This window comes from Schistocerca nitens, unplaced genomic scaffold (genome assembly GCF_023898315.1).
Source record: "Schistocerca nitens isolate TAMUIC-IGC-003100 unplaced genomic scaffold, iqSchNite1.1 HiC_scaffold_468, whole genome shotgun sequence".
Lineage (NCBI taxonomy): Eukaryota > Metazoa > Arthropoda > Insecta > Orthoptera > Acrididae > Schistocerca > Schistocerca nitens.
In genome coordinates, this window is record NW_026046001.1 from 9,784,713 (window position 1) to 9,806,882 (window position 22,170).

Genomic DNA, 22,170 nt, shown 5'->3' on the forward strand with positions numbered 1-22,170 from the left:
TGCGCGGAAGCGGCTGCGCGGAAACGGCTGCGCGGAAACGGCTGCGCGGAAACGGCTGCGCGAGAACAGCTGCGCGAGAACAGGTGCGCGGGAACAGCTGCGCGGGAACAAATGCGCAGGAACAGCTGCGCAGGAACAGCTGCGCAGGAACAGCTGCGCAGGAACAGGTGCGCAAAAACAGGTGCGCAGGAACAGGTGCGCAGGAACAGCTGCGCAGGAACAGCTGCGCAGGAACAGCTGCGCAGGAACAGCTGCGCAGGAACAGCTGCGCAGGAACAGCTGCGCAGGAACAGCTGCGCAGGAACAGCTGCGCAGAAACAGCTGCGCAGAAACAGCTGCGCAGAAACAGCTGCGCAGAAACAGCTTCGCAGAAACAGCTGCGCTGGAACGGCTGCGCAGAAACGGCTGCGCAGAAACGGCTGCGCAGAAACGGCTGCGCAGAAACGGCTGCGCAGAAACGGCTGCGCAGAAACGGCTGCGCAGAAACGGCTGCGCAGAAACGGCTGCGCAGAAAAGGCTGCGCAGAAACGGCTGCGCAGAAACGCTGCGCAGAAACAGCTGCGCAGAAACAGCTGCGCAGAAGCAGCTGCGCAGAAGCAGCTGCGCAGAAGCAGCTGCGCAGAGGCAGCTGCGCAGAGGCAGCTGCGCAGAAGCAGCTGCGCAGAAGCAGCTGCGCAGAAGCAGCTGCGCAGAAGCAGCTGCGCAGAAGCAGCTGCGCAGAAGCAGCTGCGCAGAAGCAGCTGCGCAGAAACAGCTGCGCAGAAACAGCTGCGCAGATACAGCTGCGCAGATACAGCTGCGCAGAAACAGCTGCGCAGAAACAGCTGCGCAGAAACAGCTGCGCAGAAACAGCTGCGCAGAAACAGCTGCGCAGGAACAGCTGCGCAGGAACAGCTGCGCAGGAACAGCTGCGCAGGAACAGCTGCGCAGGAACAGCTGCGCAGGAACAGCTGCGCAGGAACAGCTGCGCAGGAACAGCTGCGCAGGAACAGCTGCGCAGGAACAGCTGCGCAGGAACAGCTGCGCAGAAACAGCTGCGCAGGAACAGCTGCGCAGGAACAGCTGCGCAGGAACAGCTGCGCAGGAACAGCTGCGCAGGAACAGCTGCGCAGGAACAGCTGCGCAGGAACAGCTGCGCAGGAACAGCTGCGCAGGAACAGCTGCACAGAAACAGCTGCGCAGGAACAGCTGCGCAGAAACAGCTGCGCAGGAACAGCAGCGCAGGAACAGCTGCGCAGGAACAGCTGCGCAGGAACAGCTGCGCAGAAACAGCTGCGCAGAAACAGCTGCGCAGGAACAGCTGCGCAGAAACAGCTGCGCAGAAACAGCTGCGCAGGAACAGCTGCACAGAAACAGCTGCGCAGGAACAGCTGCGCAGAAACAGCTGCGCAGAAACAGCTGCGCAGAAACAGCTGCACAGAAACAGCTTCGCAGAAACAGCTGCGCAGGAACAGCTGCGCAGAAACACTCTATAGCCTCCGGTTACAGGAGCGTACCTCCATGTTCAATGATTTTTGGGCAGTTGAACATGTAAAGTTGAATCCCGTACGCGCGTGGTAGGATCTCTAGACCACGCGCGCGTACGGAGTTCGTCACCCATGCTGTTGCAGTGAAGTCTCATCAGAAAATCAGAAACAGCTGCGCGGAGACGGCTGCGCAGAAGCGGCTGCGCGGAAGCGGCTGCGCGGAAGCGGCTGCGCGGAAACGGCTGCGCGGAAACGGCTGCGCGGAAACGGCTGCGCGGAAACGGCTGCGCGGGAACAGGTGCGGGGGAACAGGTGCGGGGGAACAGGTGCGCAGGAACAGCTGCGCAGGAACAGCTGCGCAGGAACAGCTGCGCAGGAACAGGTGCGCAGGAACAGGTGCGCAAAAACAGGTGCGCAAAAACAGGTGCGCAAAAACAGGTGCGCAGGAATAGGTGCGCAGGAACAGCTGCGCAGGAACAGCTGCGCAGGAACAGCTGCGCAGGAACAGCTGCGCAGGAACAGCTGCGCAGGAACAGCTGCGCAGGAACAGCTGCGCAGGAACAGCTGCGCAGGAACAGCTGCGCAGGAACAGCTGCGCAGGAACAGCTGCGCAGGAACAGCTGCGCAGAAACAGCTGCGCAGAAACAGCAGCGCAGAAACAGCCGCGCAGAAACAGCCGCGCAGAAACAGCCTCGCAGAAACAGCCTCGCAGAAACAGCCGCGCAGAAACAGCCGCGCAGAAACAGCCGCGCAGCAACAGCCGCGCAGGAACAGCCGCGCAGCAACAGCCGCGCAGGAACAGCCGCGCAGGAACAGCCGCGCAGGAACAGCCGCGCAGGAACAGCCGCGCAGAAACAGCCGCGCAGAAACAGCTGCGCAGGAACAGCTGCGCAGGAACAGCTGCGCAGGATCAGCTGCGCAGAAACAGCTGCGCAGGAACAGCTGCGCAGGAACAGCTGCGCAGAAACAGCTGCACAGAAACAGCTGCGCAGAAACAGCTGCGCAGAAACAGCTGCGCAGGAACAGCTGCGCAGAAACAGCTGCGCAGAAACAGCTGCGCAGAAACAGCTGCGCAGAAACAGCTGCGCAGAAACAGCTGCGCAGAAACAGCTGCGCAGAAACAGCTTCGCAGAAACAGCTGCGCAGAAACAGCTGCGCAGAAACAGCTGCGCAGAAACAGCTGCGCAGGAACAGCTGCGCAGAAACAGCTGCGCAGAAACAGCTGCGCAGAAACAGCTGCGCAGGAACAGCTGCGCAGAAACAGCTGCGCAGAAACAGCTGCGCAGGAACAGCTGCGCAGAAACGGCTGCGCAGAAACAGCTGCGCAGAAACAGCTGCGCAGAAACAGCTTCGCAGAAACAGCTGCGCAGGAACAGCTGCGCAGAAACAGCTGCGCAGAAGCAGCTGCGCAGAAACAGCTGCGCAGAAACAGCTGCGCAGAAACAGCTGCGCAGAAACAGCTGCGCAGAAACAGCTGCGCAGAAACAGCTGCGCAGGAACAGCTGCGCAGGAACAGCTGCGCAGGAGCTGCTGCGCAGGAACAGCTGTGCAGGAGCAGCTGCGCAGGAACAGCTGCGCAGGAACAGCTGCGCAGGAACAGCTGCGCAGGAACAGCTGCGCAGGAACAGCTGCGCAGGAACAGCTGCGCAGGAACAGGTGCGCAGGAACAGGTGCGCAGGAACAGCTGCGCAGGAACAGCTGCGCAGGAACAGGTGCGCACGAACAGCTGCGCAGGAACAGGTGCGCAGGAACAGGTGCGCAGGAACAGGTGCGCAGGAACAGCTGCGCAGGAACAGGTGCGCAGGAACAGCTGCGCAGGAACAGCTGCGCAGGAACAGCTGCGCAGGGACAGCTGCGCAGGAACAGGTGCGCAGGAACAGGTGCGCAGGAACAGCTGCGCAGTAACAGCTGCGCAGAAACAGCTGCGCAGTAACAGCCGCGCAGAAACAGCTGCGCAGAAACAGCTGCGCAGAAACAGCTGCGCAGAAACAGCTGCGCAGAAACAGCTGCGCAGAAACAGCTGCGCAGAAACAGCTGCGCAGAGACAGCTGCGCAGAGACAGCTGCGCAGAGACAGCTGCGCAGAGACAGCTGCGCAGAAACAGCTGCGCAGAAACAGCTGCGCAGAAACAGCTGCGCAGAAACAGCTGCGCAGAAACAGCTGCGCAGAAACAGCTGCGCAGAAACAGCTGCGCAGAAACAGCTGCGCAGAAACAGCTGCGCAGAAACAGCTGCGCAGAAACAGCGGCGCAGAAACACTCTATAGCCTCCGGTTACAGGAGCGTACCTCCATGTTCAATGTTTTTTGGGCAGTTGAACATGTAAAGTTGAATCCCGTACGCGCGTGGTAGGATCTCTAGACCACACGCGCGTACGGAGTTCGTCACCCATGCTGTTGCAGTGAAGTCTCATCAGAAAATCAGAAACAGCTGCGCGGAGACGGCTGCGCAGAAGCGGCTGCGCGGAAGCGGCTGCGCGGAAACGGCTGCGCGGAAACGGCTGCGCGGAAACGGCTGCGCGGGAACGGCTGCGCGGGAACAGGTGCGCGGGAACAGGTGCGCGGGAACAGGTGCGCGGGAACAGCTGCGCAGGAACAGCTGCGCAGGAACAGGTGCGCAGGAACAGGTGCGCAGGAACAGGTGCGCAGGAACAGGTGCGCAGGAACAGGTGCGCAGGAACAGCTGCGCAGGAACAGCTGCGCAGGAACAGGTGCGCAGGAACAGCTGCGCAGGAACAGCTGCGCAGGAACAGCTGCGCAGGAACAGCTGCGCAGAAACAGCTGCGCAGAAACAGCCGCGCAGAAACAGCCTCGCAGAAACAGCCTCGCAGAAACAGCCGCGCAGAATCAGCCGCGCAGAAACAGCCGCGCAGGAACAGCCGCGCAGGAACAGCCGCGCAGGAACAGCTGCACAGGAACAGCTGCGCAGGAACAGCTGCGCAGGAACAGCTGCGCAGGAACAGCTGCGCAGGAACAGCTGCGCAGGAACAGCTGCGCAGAAACAGCGGCGCAGAAACAGCGGCGCAGAAACACTCTATAGCCTCCGGTTACAGGAGCGTACCTCCATGTTCAATGTTTTTTGGGCAGTTGAACATGTAAAGTTGAATCCCGTACGCGCGTGGTAGGATCTCTAGACCACGCGCGCGTACGGAGTTCGTCACCCATGCTGTTGCAGTGCAGTCTCATCAGAAAATCAGAAACAGCTGCGCAGAAGCGGCTGCGCAGGAACAGCTGCGCAGAAGCGGCTGCGCAGAAGCGGCTGCGCAGAAGCGGCTGCGCAGAAGCGGCTGCGCAGAAGCGGCTGCGCAGAAGCGGCTGCGCAGAAGCGGCTGCGCACAAGCGGCTGCGCAGAAGCGGCTGCGCACAAGCGGCTGCGCACAAGCGGCTGCGCACAAGCGGCTGCGCAGAAGCGGCTGCGCAGAAGCGGCTGCGCAGAAGCGGCTGCGCAGAAGCGGCTGCGCAGAAGCGGCTGCGCAGAAGCGGCTGCGGAGAAGCGGCTGCGCAGAAGCGGCTGCGCAGAAGCGCCTGCGCAGAAGCGGCTGCGCAGAAGCGCCTGCGCAGAAGCGGCTGCGCAGAAGCGGCTGCGCAGAAGCGGCTGCGCAGAAACGGCTGCGCAGAAACGGCTGCGCAGAAACGGCTGCGCAGAAACGGCTGCGCAGAAACGGCTGCGCAGAAACGGCTGCGCAGCAGCGGCTGCGCAGAAGCGGCTGCGCAGGAGCGGCTGCGCAGAAGCGGCTGCGCAGATGCAGCTGCGCAGAAACAGCTGCGCAGAAACAGCTGCGCAGAAACAGCTGCGCAGAAACAACTGCGCAGAAGCGGCTGCGCAGAAGCGGCTGCGCAGAAGCGGCTGCGCAGAAGCGGCTGCGCGGAAGCGGCTGCGCGGAAGCGGCTGCGCGGAAGCGGCTGCGCGGAAACGGCTGCGCGGAAACGGCTGCGCGGAAGCGGCTGCGCGGAAGCGGCTGCGCGGAAGCGGCTGCGCGGAAGCGGCTGCGCAGAAGCGAATGCGCAGAAGCGGCTGCGCAGAAGCGGCTGCGCAGAAGCGGCTGCGCAGAAGCGGCTGCGCAGAAGCGGCTGCGCAGAAGCGGCTGCGCAGAAACGGCTGCGCAGAAACGGCTGCGCAGAAACGGCTGCGCAGAAACGGCTGCGCAGAAGCAGCTGCGCAGAAGCAGCTGCGCAGAAGCAGCTGCGCAGAAGCAGCTGCGCAGAAGCAGCTGCGCAGAAGCAGCTGCGCAGAAGCAGCTGCGCAGAAGCAGCTGCGCAGAAGCAGCTGCGCAGAAGCAGCTGCGCAGAAACAGCTGCGCAGGAACAGCTGCGCAGGAACAGCTGCGCAGGAACAGCTGCGCAGGAACAGCTGCGCAGGAACAGCTGCGCAGGAACAGCTGCGCAGGAACAGCTGCGCAGGAACAGCTGCGCAGGAACAGCTGCGCAGGAACAGCTGCGCAGGAACAGCTGCGCAGGAACAGCTGCGCAGAAACAGCTGCGCTGGAACAGCTGCGCAGGAACAGCTGCGCAGGAACAGCTGCGCAGGAACAGCTGCGCAGGAACAGCTGCGCAGAAACAGCTGCGCAGAAACAGCTGCGCAGAAACAGCTGCGCAGAAACAGCTGCGCAGGAACAGCTGCGCAGGAACAGCTGCGCAGGAACAGCTGCGCAGGAACAGCTGCGCAGAAACTGCTGCGCAGAAACTGCTGCGCAGAAACAGCTGCGCAGAAACAGCTGCGCAGGAACAGCTGCGCAGGAACAGCTGCGCAGGAACAGCTGCGCAGGAACAGCTGCGCAGGAACAGCTGCGCAGAAACAGCTGCGCAGAAACAGCTGCGCAGGAACAGCTGCGCAGAAACAGCTGCGCAGAAACAGCTGCGCAGAAACAGCTTCGCAGAAACAGCTGCGCAGAAACAGCTGCGCAGAAACAACTGCGCAGCAACAACTGCGCAGAAACAGCTGCGCAGGAACAGCTGCGCAGAAACAGCTGCGCAGAAACAGCTGCGCAGAAACAGCTTCGCAGAAACAGCTGCGCAGAAACAGCTGCGCAGGAACAGCTGCGCAGGAACAGCTGCGCAGGAACAGCTGCGCAGAAACAGCTGCGCAGAAACAGCTGCGCAGGAACAGCTGCGCAGGAACAGCTGCGCAGAAACAGCTGCGCAGGAACAGCTGCGCAGAAACAGCTGCGCAGAAACAGCTGCGCAGAAACAGCTGCGCAGAAACAGCTGCGCAGAAACAGCTGCGCAGAAACAGCTGCGCAGAAACAGCTGCGCAGGAACAGCTGCGCAGGAACAGCTGCGCAGGAACGGCTGCGCAGGAACGGCTGCGCAGAAACGGCTGCGCAGAAACGGCAGCGCAGAAACGGCTGCGCAGAAACGGCTGCGCAGAAACGGCTGCGCAGAAACGGCTGCGCAGAAGCAGCTGCGCAGAAGCAGCTGCGCAGAAGCAGCTGCGCAGAAGCAGCTGCGCAGAAGCAGCTGCGCAGAAGCAGCTGCGCAGAAGCAGCTGCGCAGAAGCAGCTGCGCAGAAGCAGCTGCGCAGAAACAGCTGCGCAGAAACAGCTGCGCAGGAACAGCTGCGCAGGAACAGCTGCGCAGGAACAGCTGCGCAGGAACAGCTGCGCAGGAACAGCTGCGCAGAAACAGCTGCGCAGAAACAGCTACGCAGGAACAGCTGCGCAGGAACAGCTGCGCAGAAACAGCTGCGCAGAAACAGCTGCGCAGAAACAGCTGCGCAGAAACAGCTTCGCAGAAACAGCTGCGCAGGAACAGCTACGCAGAAACAGCTGCGCAGAAACAGCTGCGCAGAAACAGCTGTGCAGAAACAGCTGCGCAGAAACAGCTGCGCAGAAACAGCTGCGCAGAAACAGCTGCGCAGAAACAGCTGCGCAGAGACAGCTGCGCAGAGACAGCTGCGCAGAAACAGCTGCGAAGAAACAGCTGCGCAGAAACAGCTGCGCAGAAACAGCTGCGCAGAAAAAGCTGCGCAGAAACAGCTGCGCAGAAACAGCTGCGCAGAAACAGCTGCGCAGAAACAGCTGCGCAGAAACAGCTGCGCAGAAACAGCTGCGCAGAAACAGCGGCGCAGAAACAGCGGCGCAGAAACACTCTATAGCCTCCGGTTACAGGAGCGTACCTCCATGTTCAATGTTTTTTGGGCAGTTGAACATGTAAAGTTGAATCCCGTACGCGCGTGGTAGGATCTCTAGGCCACGCGCGCGTACGGAGTTCGTCACCCATGCTGTTGCAGTGAAGTCTCATCAGAAAATCAGAAACAGCTGCGCGGAGACGGCTGCGCAGAAGCGGCTGCGCGGAAGCGGCTGCGCGGAAACGGCTGCGCGGAAACGGCTGCGCGGAAACGGCTGCGCGGAAACGGCTGCGCGAGAACAGCTGCGCGAGAACAGGTGCGCGGGAACAGCTGCGCGGGAACAGCTGCGTAGGAACAGCTGCGCAGGAACAGCTGCGCAGGAACAGCTGCGCAGGAACAGGTGCGCAAAAACAGGTGCGCAAAAACAGGTGCGCAGGAACAGGTGCGCAGGAACAGCTGCGCAGGAACAGCTGCGCAGGAACAGCTGCGCAGGAACAGCTGCGCAGGAACAGCTGCGCAGAAACAGCTGCGCAGAAACAGCTGCGCAGGAACAGCTGCGCAGGAACAGCTGCGCAGAAACAGCTGCGCAGAAACAGCTGCGCAGAAACAGCTGCGCAGAAACAGCTTCGCAGAAACAGCTGCGCTGGAACGGCTGCGCAGAAACGGCTGCGCAGAAACGGCTGCGCAGAAACGGCTGCGCAGAAACGGCTGCGCAGAAACGGCTGCGCAGAAACGGCTGCGCAGAAACGGCTGCGCAGAAAAGGCTGCGCAGAAACGGCTGCGCAGAAACAGCTGCGCAGAAACAGCTGCGCAGAAGCAGCTGCGCAGAAGCAGCTGCGCAGAAGCAGCTGCGCAGAGGCAGCTGCGCAGAGGCAGCTGCGCAGAAGCAGCTGCGCAGAAGCAGCTGCGCAGAAGCAGCTGCGCAGAAGCAGCTGCGCAGAAGCAGCTGCGCAGAAGCAGCTGCGCAGAAGCAGCTGCGCAGAAGCAGCTGCGCAGAAGCAGCTGCGCAGAAGCAGCTGCGCAGAAACAGCTGCGCAGAAACAGCTGCGCAGATACAGCTGCGCAGAAACAGCTGCGCAGAAACAGCTGCGCAGAAACAGCTGCGCAGGAACAGCTGCGCAGGAACAGCTGCGCAGGAACAGCTGCGCAGGAACAGCTGCGCAGGAACAGCTGCGCAGGAACAGCTGCGCAGGAACAGCTGCGCAGGAACAGCTGCGCAGGAACAGCTGCGCAGGAACAGCTGCGCAGGAACAGCTGCGCAGGAACAGCTGCGCAGGAACAGCTGCGCAGGAACAGCTGCGCAGGAACAGCTGCGCAGGAACAGCTGCGCAGGTACAGCTGCGCAGGAACAGCTGCGCAGGAACAGCTGCGCAGGAACAGCTGCGCAGGAATAGCTGCGCAGGAACAGCTGCGCAGGAACAGCTGCACAGAAACAGCTGCGCAGGAACAGCTGCGCAGAAACAGCTGCGCAGGAACAGCAGCGCAGGAACAGCTGCGCAGGAACAGCTGCGCAGGAACAGCTGCGCAGAAACAGCTGCGCAGAAACAGCTGCGCAGGAACAGCTGCGCAGAAACAGCTGCGCAGAAACAGCTGCGCAGGAACAGCTGCGCAGAAACAGCTGCGCAGGAACAGCTGCGCAGAAACAGCTGCGCAGAAACAGCTGCGCAGAAACAGCTGCACAGAAACAGCTTCGCAGAAACAGCTGCGCAGGAACAGCTTCGCAGAAACACTCTATAGCCTCCGGTTACAGGAGCGTACCTCCATGTTCAATGATTTTTGGGCAGTTGAACATGTAAAGTTGAATCCCGTACGCGCGTGGTAGGATCTCTAGACCACGCGCGCGTACGGAGTTCGTCACCCATGCTGTTGCAGTGAAGTCTCATCAGAAAATCAGAAACAGCTGCGCGGAGACGGCTGCGCAGAAGCGGCTGCGCGGAAGTGGCTGCGCGGAAGCGGCTGCGCGGAAACGGCTGCGCGGAAACGGCTGCGCGGAAACGGCTGCGCGGAAACGGCCGCGCGGGAACAGGTGCGGGGGAACAGGTGCGCAGGAACAGCTGCGCAGGAACAGCTGCGCAGGAACAGCTGCGCAGGAACAGCTGCGCAGGAACAGGTGCGCAGGAACAGGTGCGCAAAAACAGGTGCGCAAAAACAGGTGCGCAGGAATAGGTGCGCAGGAACAGGTGCGCAGGAACAGCTGCGCAGGAACAGCTGCGCAGGAACAGCTGCGCAGGAACAGCTGCGCAGGAACAGCTGCGCAGGAACAGCTGCGCAGGAACAGCTGCGCAGGAACAGCTGCGCAGGAACAGCTGCGCAGGAAGAGCTGCGCAGGAACAGCTGCGCAGGAACAGCTGCGCAGAAACAGCTGCGCAGAAACAGCAGCGCAGAAACAGCCGCGCAGAAACAGCCGCGCAGAAACAGCCTCGCAGAAACAGCCTCGCAGAAACAGCCGCGCAGAAACAGCCGCGCAGAAACAGCCGCGCAGCAACAGCCGCGCAGGAACAGCCGCGCAGCAACAGCCGCGCAGGAACAGCCGCGCAGGAACAGCCGCGCAGGAACAGCCGCGCAGGAACAGCCGCGCAGAAACAGCTGCGCAGAAACAGCTGCGCAGGAACAGCTGCGCAGGAACAGCTGCGCAGGATCAGCTGCGCAGAAACAGCTGCGCAGAAACAGCTGCGCAGGAACAGCTGCGCAGGAACAGCTGCGCAGAAACAGCTGCGCAGAAACAGCTGCGCAGAAACAGCTGCGCAGAAACAGCTGCGCAGGAACAGCTGCGCAGAAACAGCTGCGCAGAAACAGCTGCGCAGAAACAGCTGCGCAGAAACAGCTGCGCAGAAACAGCTGCGCAGAAACAGCTGCGCAGAAACAGCTTCGCAGAAACAGCTGCGCAGAAACAGCTGCGCAGAAACAGCTGCGCAGGAACAGCTGCGCAGAAACAGCTGCGCAGAAACAGCTGCGCAGAAACAGCTGCGCAGAAACAGCTGCGCAGGAACAGCTGCGCAGAAACAGCTGCGCAGAAACAGCTGCGCAGGAACGGCTGCGCAGAAACAGCTGCGCAGAAACAGCTGCGCAGAAACAGCTTCGCAGAAACAGCTGCGCAGGAACAGCTGCGCAGAAACAGCTGCGCAGAAGCAGCTGCGCAGAAACAGCTGCGCAGAAACAGCTGCGCAGAAACAGCTGCGCAGAAACAGCTGCGCAGAAACAGCTGCGCAGAAACAGCTGCGCAGGAACAGCTGCGCAGAAACAGCTGCGCAGGAGCTGCTGCGCAGGAACAGCTGTGCAGGAGCAGCTGCGCAGGAACAGCTGCGCAGGAACAGCTGCGCAGGAACAGCTGCGCAGGAACAGCTGCGCAGGAACAGCTGCGCAGGAACAGCTGCGCAGGAACAGCTGCGCAGGAACAGGTGCGCAGGAACAGGTGCGCAGGAACAGCTGCGCAGGAACAGCTGCGCAGGAACAGGTGCGCACGAACAGCTGCGCAGGAACAGGTGCGCAGGAACAGGTGCGCAGGAACAGGTGCGCAGGAACAGCTGCGCAGGAACAGGTGCGCAGGAACTGCTGCGCAGGAACAGCTGCGCAGGGACAGCTGCGCAGGAACAGGTGCGCAGGAACAGGTGCGCAGGAACAGCTGCGCAGTAACAGCTGCGCAGAAACAGCTGCGCAGAAACAGCCGCGCAGAAACAGCTGCGCAGAAACAGCTGCGCAGAAACAGCTGCGCAGAAACAGCTGCGCAGAAACAGCTGCGCAGAAACAGCTGCGCAGAAACAGCTGCGCAGAGACAGCTGCGCAGAGACAGCTGCGCAGAGACAGCTGCGCAGAAACAGCTGCGCAGAATCAGCTGCGCAGAAACAGCTGCGCAGAAACAGCTGCGCAGAAACAGCTGCGCAGAAACAGCTGCGCAGAAACAGCTGCGCAGAAACAGCTGCGCAGAAACAGCGGCGCAGAAACACTCTATAGCCTCCGGTTACAGGAGCGTACCTCCATGTTCAATGTTTTTTGGGCAGTTGAACATGTAAAGTTGAATCCCGTACGCGCGTGGTAGGATCTCTAGACCACACGCGCGTACGGAGTTCGTCACCCATGCTGTTGCAGTGAAGTCTCATCAGAAAATCAGAAACAGCTGCGCGGAGACGGCTGCGCAGAAGCGGCTGCGCGGAAGCGGCTGCGCGGAAACGGCTGCGCGGAAACGGCTGCGCGGAAACGGCTGCGCGGGAACGGCTGCGCGGGAACAGGTGCGCGGGAACAGGTGCGCGGGAACAGCTGCGCAGGAACAGCTGCGCAGGAACAGCTGCGCAGGAACAGGTGCGCAGGAACAGGTGCGCAGGAACAGGTGCGCAGGAACAGGTGCGCAGGAACAGGTGCGCAGGAACAGCTGCGCAGGAACAGCTGCGCAGGAACAGGTGCGCAGGAACAGCTGCGCAGGAACAGCTGCGCAGGAACAGCTGCGCAGGAACAGCTGCGCAGAAACAGCTGCGCAGAAACAGCTGCGCAGAAACAGCCGCGCAGAAACAGCCTCGCAGAAACAGCCTCGCAGAAACAGCCGCGCAGAATCAGCCGCGCAGAAACAGCCGCGCAGGAACAGCCGCGCAGGAACAGCCGCGCAGGAACAGCTGCACAGGAACAGCTGCGCAGGAACAGCTGCGCAGGAACAGCTGCGCAGGAACAGCTGCGCAGGAACAGCTGCGCAGGAACAGCTGCGCAGGAACAGCTGCGCAGAAACAGCGGCGCAGAAACAGCGGCGCAGAAACACTCTATAGCCTCCGGTTACAGGAGCGTACCTCCATGTTCAATGTTTTTTGGGCAGTTGAACATGTAAAGTTGAATCCCGTACGCGCGTGGTAGGATCTCTAGACCACGCGCGCGTACGGACTTCGTCACCCATGCTGTTGCAGTGCAGTCTCATCAGAAAATCAGAAACAGCTGCGCAGAAGCGGCTGCGCAGGAACAGCTGCGCAGAAGCGGCTGCGCAGAAGCGGCTGCGCAGAAGCGGCTGCGCAGAAGCGGCTGCGCAGAAGCGGCTGCGCAGAAGCGGCTGCGCAGAAGCGGCTGCGCAGAAGCGGCTGCGCACAAGCGGCTGCGCACAAGCGGCTGCGCACAAGCGGCTGCGCACAAGCGGCTGCGCAGAAGCGGCTGCGCAGAAGCGGCTGCGCAGAAGCGGCTGCGCAGAAGCGGCTGCGCAGAAGCGGCTGCGCAGAAGCGGCTGCGCAGAAGCGGCTGCGCAGAAGCGGCTGCGCAGAAGCGGCTGCGCAGAAGCGCCTGCGCAGAAGCGGCTGCGCAGAAGCGGCTGCGCAGAAGCGGCTGCGCAGAAACGGCTGCGCAGAAACGGCTGCGCAGAAACGGCTGCGCAGAAACGGCTGCGCAGAAACGGCTGCGCAGAAACGGCTGCGCAGAAACGGCTGCGCAGCAGCGGCTGCGCAGGAGCGGCTGCGCAGGAGCGGCTGCGCAGATGCAGCTGCGCAGATGCAGCTGCGCAGAAACAGCTGCGCAGAAACAGCTGCGCAGAAACAACTGCGCAGAAGCGGCTGCGCAGAAGCGGCTGCGCAGAAGCGGCTGCGCAGAAGCGGCTGCGCAGAAGCGGCTGCGCAGAAGCGGCTGCGCAGAAGCGGCTGCGCGGAAGCGGCTGCGCGGAAGCGGCTGCGCGGAAACGGCTGCGCGGAAACGGCTGCGCGGAAACGGCTGCGCGGAAGCGGCTGCGCGGAAGCGGCTGCGCGGAAGCGGCTGCGCGGAAGCGGCTGCGCGGAAGCGGCTGCGCAGAAGCGGCTGCGCAGAAGCGGCTGCGCAGAAGCGGCTGCGCAGAAGCGGCTGCGCAGAAGCGGCTGCGCAGAAGCGGCTGCGCAGAAACGGCTGCGCAGAAACGGCTGCGCAGAAACGGCTGCGCAGAAACGGCAGCGCAGAAACGGCTGCGCAGAAACGGCTGCGCAGAAACGGCTGCGCAGAAGCAGCTGCGCAGAAGCAGCTGCGCAGAAGCAGCTGCGCAGAAGTAGCTGCGCAGAAGCAGCTGCGCAGAAGCAGCTGCGCAGAAGCAGCTGCGCAGAAGCAGCTGCGCAGAAGCAGCTGCGCAGAAGCAGCTGCGCAGAAACAGCTGCGCAGAAACAGCTGCGCAGGAACAGCTGCGCAGGAACAGCTGCGCAGGAACAGCTGCGCAGGAACAGCTGCGCAGGAACAGCTGCGCAGAAACAGCTGCGCAGAAACAGCTGCGCAGAAACAGCTTCGCAGAAACAGCTGCGCAGGAACAGCTACGCAGAAACAGCTGCGCAGAAACAGCTGCGCAGAAACAGCTGTGCAGAAACAGCTGCGCAGAAACAGCTGCGCAGAAACAGCTGCGCAGAAACAGCTGCGCAGAAACAGCTGCGCAGAGACAGCTGCGCAGAGACAGCTGCGCAGAAACAGCTGCGAAGAAACAGCTGCGCAGAAACAGCTGCGCAGAAACAGCTGCGCAGAAAAAGCTGCGCAGAAACAGCTGCGCAGAAACAGCTGCGCAGAAACAGCTGCGCAGAAACAGCTGCGCAGAAACAGCTGCGCAGAAACAGCGGCGCAGAAACAGCGGCGCAGAAACACTCTATAGCCTCCGGTTACAGGAGCGTACCTCCATGTTCAATGTTTTTTGGGCAGTTGAACATGTAAAGTTGAATCCCGTACGCGCGTGGTAGGATCTCTAGGCCACGCGCGCGTACGGAGTTCGTCACCCATGCTGTTGCAGTGAAGTCTCATCAGAAAATCAGAAACAGCTGCGCGGAGACGGCTGCGCAGAAGCGGCTGCGCGGAAGCGGCTGCGCGGAAACGGCTGCGCGGAAACGGCTGCGCGGAAACGGCTGCGCGGAAACGGCTGCGCGAGAACAGCTGCGCGAGAACAGGTGCGCGGGAACAGCTGCGCGGGAACAGCTGCGCAGGAACAGCTGCGCAGGAACAGCTGCGCAGGAACAGCTGCGCAGGAACAGGTGCGCAAAAACAGGTGCGCAGGAACAGGTGCGCAGGAACAGCTGCGCAGGAACAGCTGCGCAGGAACAGCTGCGCAGGAACAGCTGCGCAGGAACAGCTGCGCAGAAACAGCTGCGCAGGAACAGCTGCGCAGGAACAGCTGCGCAGAAACAGCTGCGCAGAAACAGCTGCGCAGAAACAGCTGCGCAGAAACAGCTTCGCAGAAACAGCTGCGCTGGAACGGCTGCGCAGAAACGGCTGCGCAGAAACGGCTGCGCAGAAACGGCTGCGCAGAAACGGCTGCGCAGAAACGGCTGCGCAGAAACGGCTGCGCAGAAACGGCTGCGCAGAAAAGGCTGCGCAGAAACGGCTGCGCAGAAACAGCTGCGCAGAAACAGCTGCGCAGAAGCAGCTGCGCAGAAGCAGCTGCGCAGAAGCAGCTGCGCAGAAGCAGCTGCGCAGAGGCAGCTGCGCAGAAGCAGCTGCGCAGAAGCAGCTGCGCAGAAGCAGCTGCGCAGAAGCAGCTGCGCAGAAGCAGCTGCGCAGAAGCAGCTGCGCAGAAGCAGCTGCGCAGAAACAGCTGCGCAGAAACAGCTGCGCAGATACAGCTGCGCAGATACAGCTGCGCAGAAACAGCTGCGCAGAAACAGCTGCGCAGAAACAGCTGCGCAGAAACAGCTGCGCAGAAACAGCTGCGCAGGAACAGCTGCGCAGGAACAGCTGCGCAGGAACAGCTGCGCAGGAACAGCTGCGCAGGAACAGCTGCGCAGGAACAGCTGCGCAGGAACAGCTGCGCAGAAACAGCTGCGCAGGAACAGCTGCGCAGGAACAGCTGCGCAGGAACAGCTGCGCAGGAACAGCTGCGCAGGTACAGCTGCGCAGGAACAGCTGCGCAGGAACAGCTGCGCAGGAACAGCTGCGCAGGAACAGCTGCGCAGGAACAGCTGCGCAGGAACAGCTGCACAGAAACAGCTGCGCAGGAACAGCTGCGCAGAAACAGCTGCGCAGGAACAGCAGCGCAGGAACAGCTGCGCAGGAACAGCTGCGCAGGAACAGCTGCGCAGAAACAGCTGCGCAGAAACAGCTGCGCAGGAACAGCTGCGCAGAAACAGCTGCGCAGAAACAGCTGCGCAGGAACAGCTGCGCAGAAACAGCTGCGCAGGAACAGCTGCGCAGAAACAGCTGCGCAGAAACAGCTGCGCAGAAACAGCTGCACAGAAACAGCTTCGCAGAAACAGCTGCGCAGGAACAGCTGCGCAGAAACACTCTATAGCCTCCGGTTACAGGAGCGTACCTCCATGTTCAATGATTTTTGGGCAGTTGAACATGTAAAGTTGAATCCCGTACGCGCGTGGTAGGATCTCTAGACCACGCGCGCGTACGGAGTTCGTCACCCATGCTGTTGCAGTGAAGTCTCATCAGAAAATCAGAAACAGCTGCGCGGAGACGGCTGCGCAGAAGCGGCTGCGCGGAAGCGGCTGCGCGGAAGCGGCTGCGCGGAAACGGCTGCGCGGAAACGGCTGCGCGGAAACGGCTGCGCGGAAACGGCCGCGCGGGAACAGGTGCGGGGGAACAGGTGCGCAGGAACAGCTGCGCAGGAACAGCTGCGCAGGAACAGCTGCGCAGGAACAGGTGCGCAGGAACAGGTGCGCAAAAACAGGTGCGCAAGAATAGGTGCGCAGGAACAGGTGCGCAGGAACAGCTGCGCAGGAACAGCTGCGCAGGAACAGCTGCGCAGGAACAGCTGCGCAGGAACAGCTGCGCAGGAACAGCTGCGCAGGAACAGCTGCGCAGGAACAGCTGCGCAGGAACAGCTGCGCAGGAACAGCTGCGCAGGAACAGCTGCGCAGGAACAGCTGCGCAGAAACAGCTGCGCAGAAACAGCAGCGCAGAAACAGCCGCGCAGAAACAGCCGCGCAGAAACAGCCTCGCAGAAACAGCCTCGCAGAAACAGCCGCGCAGAAACAGCCGCGCAGAAACAGCCGCGCAGCAACAGCCGCGCAGGAACAGCCGCGCAGCAACAGCCGCGCAGGAACAGCCGCGCAGGAACAGCCGCGCAGGAACAGCCGCGCAGGAACAGCCGCGCAGAAACAGCTGCGCAGAAACAGCTGCGCAGGAACAGCTGCGCAGGAACAGCTGCGCAGGATCAGCTGCGCAGAAACAGCTGCGCAGAAACAGCTGCGCAGGAACAGCTGCGCAGGAACAGCTGCGCAGAAACAGCTGCGCAGAAACAGCTGCGCAGAAACAGCTGCGCAGAAACAGCTGCGCAGGAACAGCTGCGCAGAAACAGCTGCGCAGAAACAGCTGCGCAGAAACAGCTGCGCAGAAACAGCTGCGCAGAAACAGCTGCGCAGAAACAGCTGCGCAGAAACAGCTTCGCAGAAACAGCTGCGCAGAAACAGCTGCGCAGAAACAGCTGCGCAGAAACAGCTGCGCAGAAACAGCTGCGCAGGAACAGCTGCGCAGAAACAGCTGCGCAGAAACAGCTGCGCAGAAACAGCTGCGCAGGAACAGCTGCGCAGAAACAGCTGCGCAGAAACAGCTGTGCAGGAACAGCTGCGCAGAAACAGCTGCGCAGAAACAGCTGCGCAGAAACAGCTTCGCAGAAACAGCTGCGCAGGAACAGCTGCGCAGAAACAGCTGCGCAGAAGCAGCTGCGCAGAAACAGCTGCGCAGAAACAGCTGCGCAGAAACAGCTGCGCAGAAACAGCTGCGCAGAAACAGCTGCGCAGAAACAGCTGCGCAGGAACAGCTGCGCAGAAACAGCTGCGCAGGAGCTGCTGCGCAGGAACAGCTGTGCAGGAGCAGCTGCGCAGGAACAGCTGCGCAGGAACAGCTGCGCAGGAACAGCTGCGCAGGAACAGCTGCACAGGAACAGCTGCGCAGGAACAGCTGCGCAGGAACAGCTGCGCAGGAACAGGTGCGCAGGAACAGGTGCGCAGGAACAGCTGCGCAGGAACAGCTGCGCAGGAACAGGTGCGCACGAACAGCTGCGCAGGAACAGGTGCGCAGGAACAGGTGCGCAGGAACAGGTGCGCAGGAACAGCTGCGCAGGAACAGGTGCGCAGGAACAGCTGCGCAGGAACAGCTGCGCAGGGACAGCTGCGCAGGAACAGGTGCGCAGGAACAGGTGCGCAGGAACAGCTGCGCAGTAACAGCTGCGCAGAAACAGCTGCGCAGAAACAGCCGCGCAGAAACAGCTGCGCAGAAACAGCTGCGCAGAAACAGCTGCGCAGAAACAGCTGCGCAGAAACAGCTGCGCAGAGACAGCTGCGCAGAGACAGCTGCGCAGAGACAGCTGCGCAGAGACAGCTGCGCAGAAACAGCTGCGCAGAAACAGCTGCGCAGAAACAGCTGCGCAGAAACAGCTGCGCAGAAACAGCTGCGCAGAAACAGCTGCGCAGAAACAGCTGCGCAGAAACAGCTGCGCAGAAACAGCGGCGCAGAAACACTCTATAGCCTTCGGTTACAGGAGCGTACCTCCATGTTCAATGTTTTTTGGGCAGTTGAACATGTAAAGTTGAATCCCGTACGCGCGTGGTAGGATCTCTAGACCACACGCGCGTACGGAGTTCGTCACCCATGCTGTTGCAGTGAAGTCTCATCAGAAAATCAGAAACAGCTGCGCGGAGACGGCTGCGCAGAAGCGGCTGCGCGGAAGCGGCTGCGCGGAAACGGCTGCGCGGAAACGGCTGCGCGGAAACGGCTGCGCGGGAACGGCTGCGCGGGAACAGGTGCGCGGGAACAGGTGCGCGGGAACAGGTGCGCGGGAACAGCTGCGCAGGAACAGCTGCGCAGGAACAGGTGCGCAGGAACAGGTGCGCAGGAACAGGTGCGCAGGAACAGGTGCGCAGGAACAGGTGCGCAGGAACAGGTGCGCAGGAACAGCTGCGCAGGAACAGCTGCGCAGGAACAGGTGCGCAGGAACAGCTGCGCAGGAACAGCTGCGCAGGAACAGCTGCGCAGGAACAGCTGCGCAGAAACAGCTGCGCAGAAACAGCCGCGCAGAAACAGCCTCGCAGAAACAGCCTCGCAGAAACAGCCGCGCAGAATCAGCCGCGCAGAAACAGCCGCGCAGGAACAGCCGCGCAGGAACAGCCGCGCAGGAACAGCTGCACAGGAACAGCTGCGCAGGAACAGCTGCGCAGGAACAGCTGCGCAGGAACAGCTGCGCAGGAACAGCTGCGCAGGAACAGCCGCGCAGGAACAGCCGCGCAGGAACAGCTGCACAGGAACAGCTGCGCAGGAACAGCTGCGCAGGAACAGCTGCGCAGGAACAGCTGCGCAGGAACAGCTGCGCAGGAACAGCTGCGCAGGAACAGCTGCGCAGAAACAGCGGCGCAGAAACAGCGGCGCAGAAACACTCTATAGCCTCCGGTTACAGGAGCGTACCTCCATGTTCAATGTTTTTTGGGCAGTTGAACATGTAAAGTTGAATCCCGTACGCGCGTGGTAGGATCTCTAGACCACGCGCGCGTACGGAGTTCGTCACCCATGCTGTTGCAGTGCAGTCTCATCAGAAAATCAGAAACAGCTGCGCAGAAGCGGCTGCGCAGGAACAGCTGCGCAGAAGCGGCTGCGCAGAAGCGGCTGCGCAGAAGCGGCTGCGCAGAAGCGGCTGCGCAGAAGCGGCTGCGCAGAAACAGCTGCGCAGAAACAGCTGCGCAGAAACAGCTTCGCAGAAACAGCTGCGCAGAAACAGCTGCGCAGAAACAGCTGCGCAGAAACAGCTGCGCAGGAACAGCTGCGCAGAAACAGCTGCGCAGAAACAGCTGCGCAGAAACAGCTGCGCAGGAACAGCTGCGCAGAAACAGCTGCGCAGAAACAGCTGCGCAGGAACGGCTGCGCAGAAATGGCTGCGCAGAAACAGCTGCGCAGAAACAGCTGCGCAGAAACAGCTTCGCAGAAACAGCTGCGCAGGAACAGCTGCGCAGAAACAGCTGCGCAGAAACAGCTGCGCAGAAACAGCTGCGCAGAAACAGCTGCGCAGAAACAGCTGCGCAGAAACAGCTGCGCAGGAACAGCTGCGCAGAAACAGCTGCGCAGGAGCTGCTGCGCAGGAACAGCTGTGCAGGAGCAGCTGCGCAGGAACAGCTGCGCAGGAACAGCTGCGCAGGAACAGCTGCGCAGGAACAGCTGCGCAGGAACAGCTGCGCAGGAACAGCTGCGCAGGAACAGCTGCGCAGGAACAGGTGCGCAGGAACAGGTGCGCAGGAACAGCTGCGCAGGAACAGCTGCGCAGGAACAGGTGCGCACGAACAGCTGCGCAGGAACAGGTGCGCAGGAACAGGTGCGCAGGAACAGGTGCGCAGGAACAGCTGCGCAGGAACAGGTGCGCAGGAACAGCTGCGCAGGAACAGCTGCGCAGGGACAGCTGCGCAGGAACAGGTGCGCAGGAACAGGTGCGCAGGAACAGCTGCGCAGTAACAGCTGCGCAGAAACAGCTGCGCAGAAACAGCCGCGCAGAAACAGCTGCGCAGAAACAGCTGCGCAGAAACAGCTGCGCAGAAACAGCTGCGCAGAAACAGCTGCGCAGAAACAGCTGCGCAGAAACAGCTGCGCAGAGACAGCTGCGCAGAGACAGCTGCGCAGAGACAGCTGCGCAGAAACAGCTGCGCAGAAACAGCTGCGCAGAAACAGCTGCGCAGAAACAGCTGCGCAGAAACAGCTGCGCAGAAACAGCTGCGCAGAAACAGCTGCGCAGAAACAGCTGCGCAGAAACAGCGGCGCAGAAACACTCTATAGCCTCCGGTTACAGGAGCGTACCTCCATGTTCAATGTTTTTTGGGCAGTTGAACATGTAAAGTTGAATCCCGTACGCGCGTGGTAGGATCTCTAGACCACACGCGCGTACGGAGTTCGTCACCCATGCTGTTGCAGTGAAGTCTCATCAGAAAATCAGAAACAGCTGCGCGGAGACGGCTGCGCAGAAGCGGCTGCGCGGAAGCGGCTGCGCGGAAACGGCTGCGCGGAAACGGCTGCGCGGAAACGGCTGCGCGGGAACGGCTGCGCGGGAACAGGTGCGCGGGAACAGGTGCGCGGGAACAGGTGCGCGGGAACAGCTGCGCAGGAACAGCTGCGCAGGAACAGGTGCGCAGGAACAGGTGCGCAGGAACAGGTGCGCAGGAACAGGTGCGCAGGAACAGGTGCGCAGGAACAGGTGCGCAGGAACAGCTGCGCAGGAACAGCTGCGCAGGAACAGGTGCGCAGGAACAGCTGCGCAGGAACAGCTGCGCAGGAACAGCTGCGCAGGAACAGCTGCGCAGAAACAGCTGCGCAGAAACAGCTGCTCAGAAACAGCCGCGCAGAAACAGCCTCGCAGAAACAGCCTCGCAGAAACAGCCGCGCAGAATCAGCCGCGCAGAAACAGCCGCGCAGGAACAGCCGCGCAGGAACAGCCGCGCAGGAACAGCTGCACAGGAACAGCTGCGCAGGAACAGCTGCGCAGGAACAGCTGCGCAGGAACAGCTGCGCAGGAACAGCTGCGCAGGAACAGCTGCGCAGGAACAGCTGCGCAGAAACAGCGGCGCAGAAACAGCGGCGCAGAAACACTCTATAGCCTCCGGTTACAGGAGCGTACCTCCATGTTCAATGTTTTTTGGGCAGTTGAACATGTAAAGTTGAATCCCGTACGCGCGTGGTAGGATCTCTAGACCACGCGCGCGTACGGAGTTCGTCACCCATGCTGTTGCAGTGCAGTCTCATCAGAAAATCAGAAACAGCTGCGCAGAAGCGGCTGCGCAGGAACAGCTGCGCAGAAGCGGCTGCGCAGAAGCGGCTGCGCAGAAGCGGCTGCGCAGAAGCGGCTGCGCAGAAGCGGCTGCGCAGAAGCGGCTGCGCAGAAGCGGCTGCGCAGAAGCGGCTGCGCAGAAGCGGCTGCGCACAAGCGGCTGCGCACAAGCGGCTGCGCACAAGCGGCTGCGCACAAGCGGCTGCGCACAAGCGGCTGCGCACAAGCGGCTGCGCAGAAGCGGTTGCGCAGAAGCGGCTGCGCAGAAGCGGCTGCGCAGAAGCGGCTGCGCAGAAGCGGCTGCGCAGAAGCGGCTGCGCAGAAGCGGCTGCGCAGAAGCGGCTGCGCAGAAGCGGCTGCGCAGAAGCGCCTGCGCAGAAGCGGCTGCGCAGAAGCGGCTGCGCAGAAGCGGCTGCGCAGAAACGGCTGCGCAGAAACGGCTGCGCAGAAACGGCTGCGCAGAAACGGCTGCGCAGAAACGGCTGCGCAGAAACGGCTGCGCAGCAGCGGCTGCGCAGGAGCGGCTGCGCAGGAGCGGCTGCGCAGATGCAGCTGCGCAGATGCAGCTGCGCAGAAACAGCTGCGCAGAAACAGCTGCGCAGAAACAACTGCGCAGAAGCGGCTGCGCAGAAGCGGCTGCGCAGAAGCGGCTGCGCAGAAGCGGCTGCGCAGAAGCGGCTGCGCAGAAGCGGCTGCGCAGAAGCGGCTGCGCGGAAGCGGCTGCGCGGAAGCGGCTGCGCGGAAACGGCTGCGCGGAAACGGCTGCGCGGAAACGGCTGCGCGGAAGCGGCTGCGCGGAAGCGGCTGCGCGGAAGCGGCTGCGCGGAAGCGGCTGCGCGGAAGCGGCTGCGCAGAAGCGGCTGCGCAGAAGCGGCTGCGCAGAAGCGGCTGCGCAGAAGCGGCTGCGCAGAAGCGGCTGCGCAGAAGCGGCTGCGCAGAAGCGGCTGCGCAGAAACGGCTGCGCAGAAACGGCTGCGCAGAAACGGCTGCGCAGAAAC

At 62.2% G+C, this 22,170-nt stretch overlaps 2 protein-coding genes across 2 annotated transcripts; both read left to right on the forward strand.

The window, feature by feature from the left end:
* Positions 1 to 111: 111 nt before the first annotated feature.
* LOC126232385 (trichohyalin-like) lies at positions 112 to 4,503 on the forward strand. Its single transcript, XM_049942657.1, has 4 exons — positions 112 to 1,556; positions 1,639 to 1,876; positions 1,919 to 3,786; positions 3,867 to 4,503. The coding sequence occupies exons 1-4, from the start codon at positions 112 to 114 to the stop codon at positions 4,501 to 4,503; spliced, it is 4,188 nt and encodes a 1,395-aa protein (XP_049798614.1).
* A 123-nt stretch (positions 4,504 to 4,626) lies between these two features.
* LOC126232386 (uncharacterized) lies at positions 4,627 to 21,001 on the forward strand. Its single transcript, XM_049942658.1, has 10 exons — positions 4,627 to 7,540; positions 7,959 to 9,348; positions 9,431 to 11,536; positions 11,617 to 12,336; positions 12,417 to 14,144; positions 14,225 to 15,796; positions 15,904 to 17,907; positions 18,037 to 18,868; positions 18,977 to 20,193; positions 20,323 to 21,001. The coding sequence occupies exons 1-10, from the start codon at positions 4,627 to 4,629 to the stop codon at positions 20,999 to 21,001; spliced, it is 15,162 nt and encodes a 5,053-aa protein (XP_049798615.1).
* Positions 21,002 to 22,170: the final 1,169 nt, after the last annotated feature.

What these genes read in the sequence shown, in the direction of transcription:
- LOC126232385 (XM_049942657.1), top strand. Translation starts at nt 112, where the DNA reads ATGCGCAGGAACAGCTGCGCAGGAACAGCTGCGCAGGAACAGCTGCGC. An exon ending in TTGAATCCCGTACGCGCGTG is followed by an intron (nt 1,557 to 1,638) that starts GTAGGATCTCTA and finishes AATCAGAAACAG; the next exon opens with CTGCGCGGAGACGGCTGCGC. An exon ending in GAACAGGTGCGCAAAAACAG is followed by an intron (nt 1,877 to 1,918) that starts GTGCGCAAAAAC and finishes GCGCAGGAATAG; the next exon opens with GTGCGCAGGAACAGCTGCGC.
- LOC126232386 (XM_049942658.1), top strand. Translation starts at nt 4,627, where the DNA reads ATGCTGTTGCAGTGCAGTCTCATCAGAAAATCAGAAACAGCTGCGCAG. An exon ending in TTTTTTGGGCAGTTGAACAT is followed by an intron (nt 12,337 to 12,416) that starts GTAAAGTTGAAT and finishes ATGCTGTTGCAG; the next exon opens with TGCAGTCTCATCAGAAAATC. An exon ending in GAAACACTCTATAGCCTTCG is followed by an intron (nt 17,908 to 18,036) that starts GTTACAGGAGCG and finishes ATGCTGTTGCAG; the next exon opens with TGAAGTCTCATCAGAAAATC.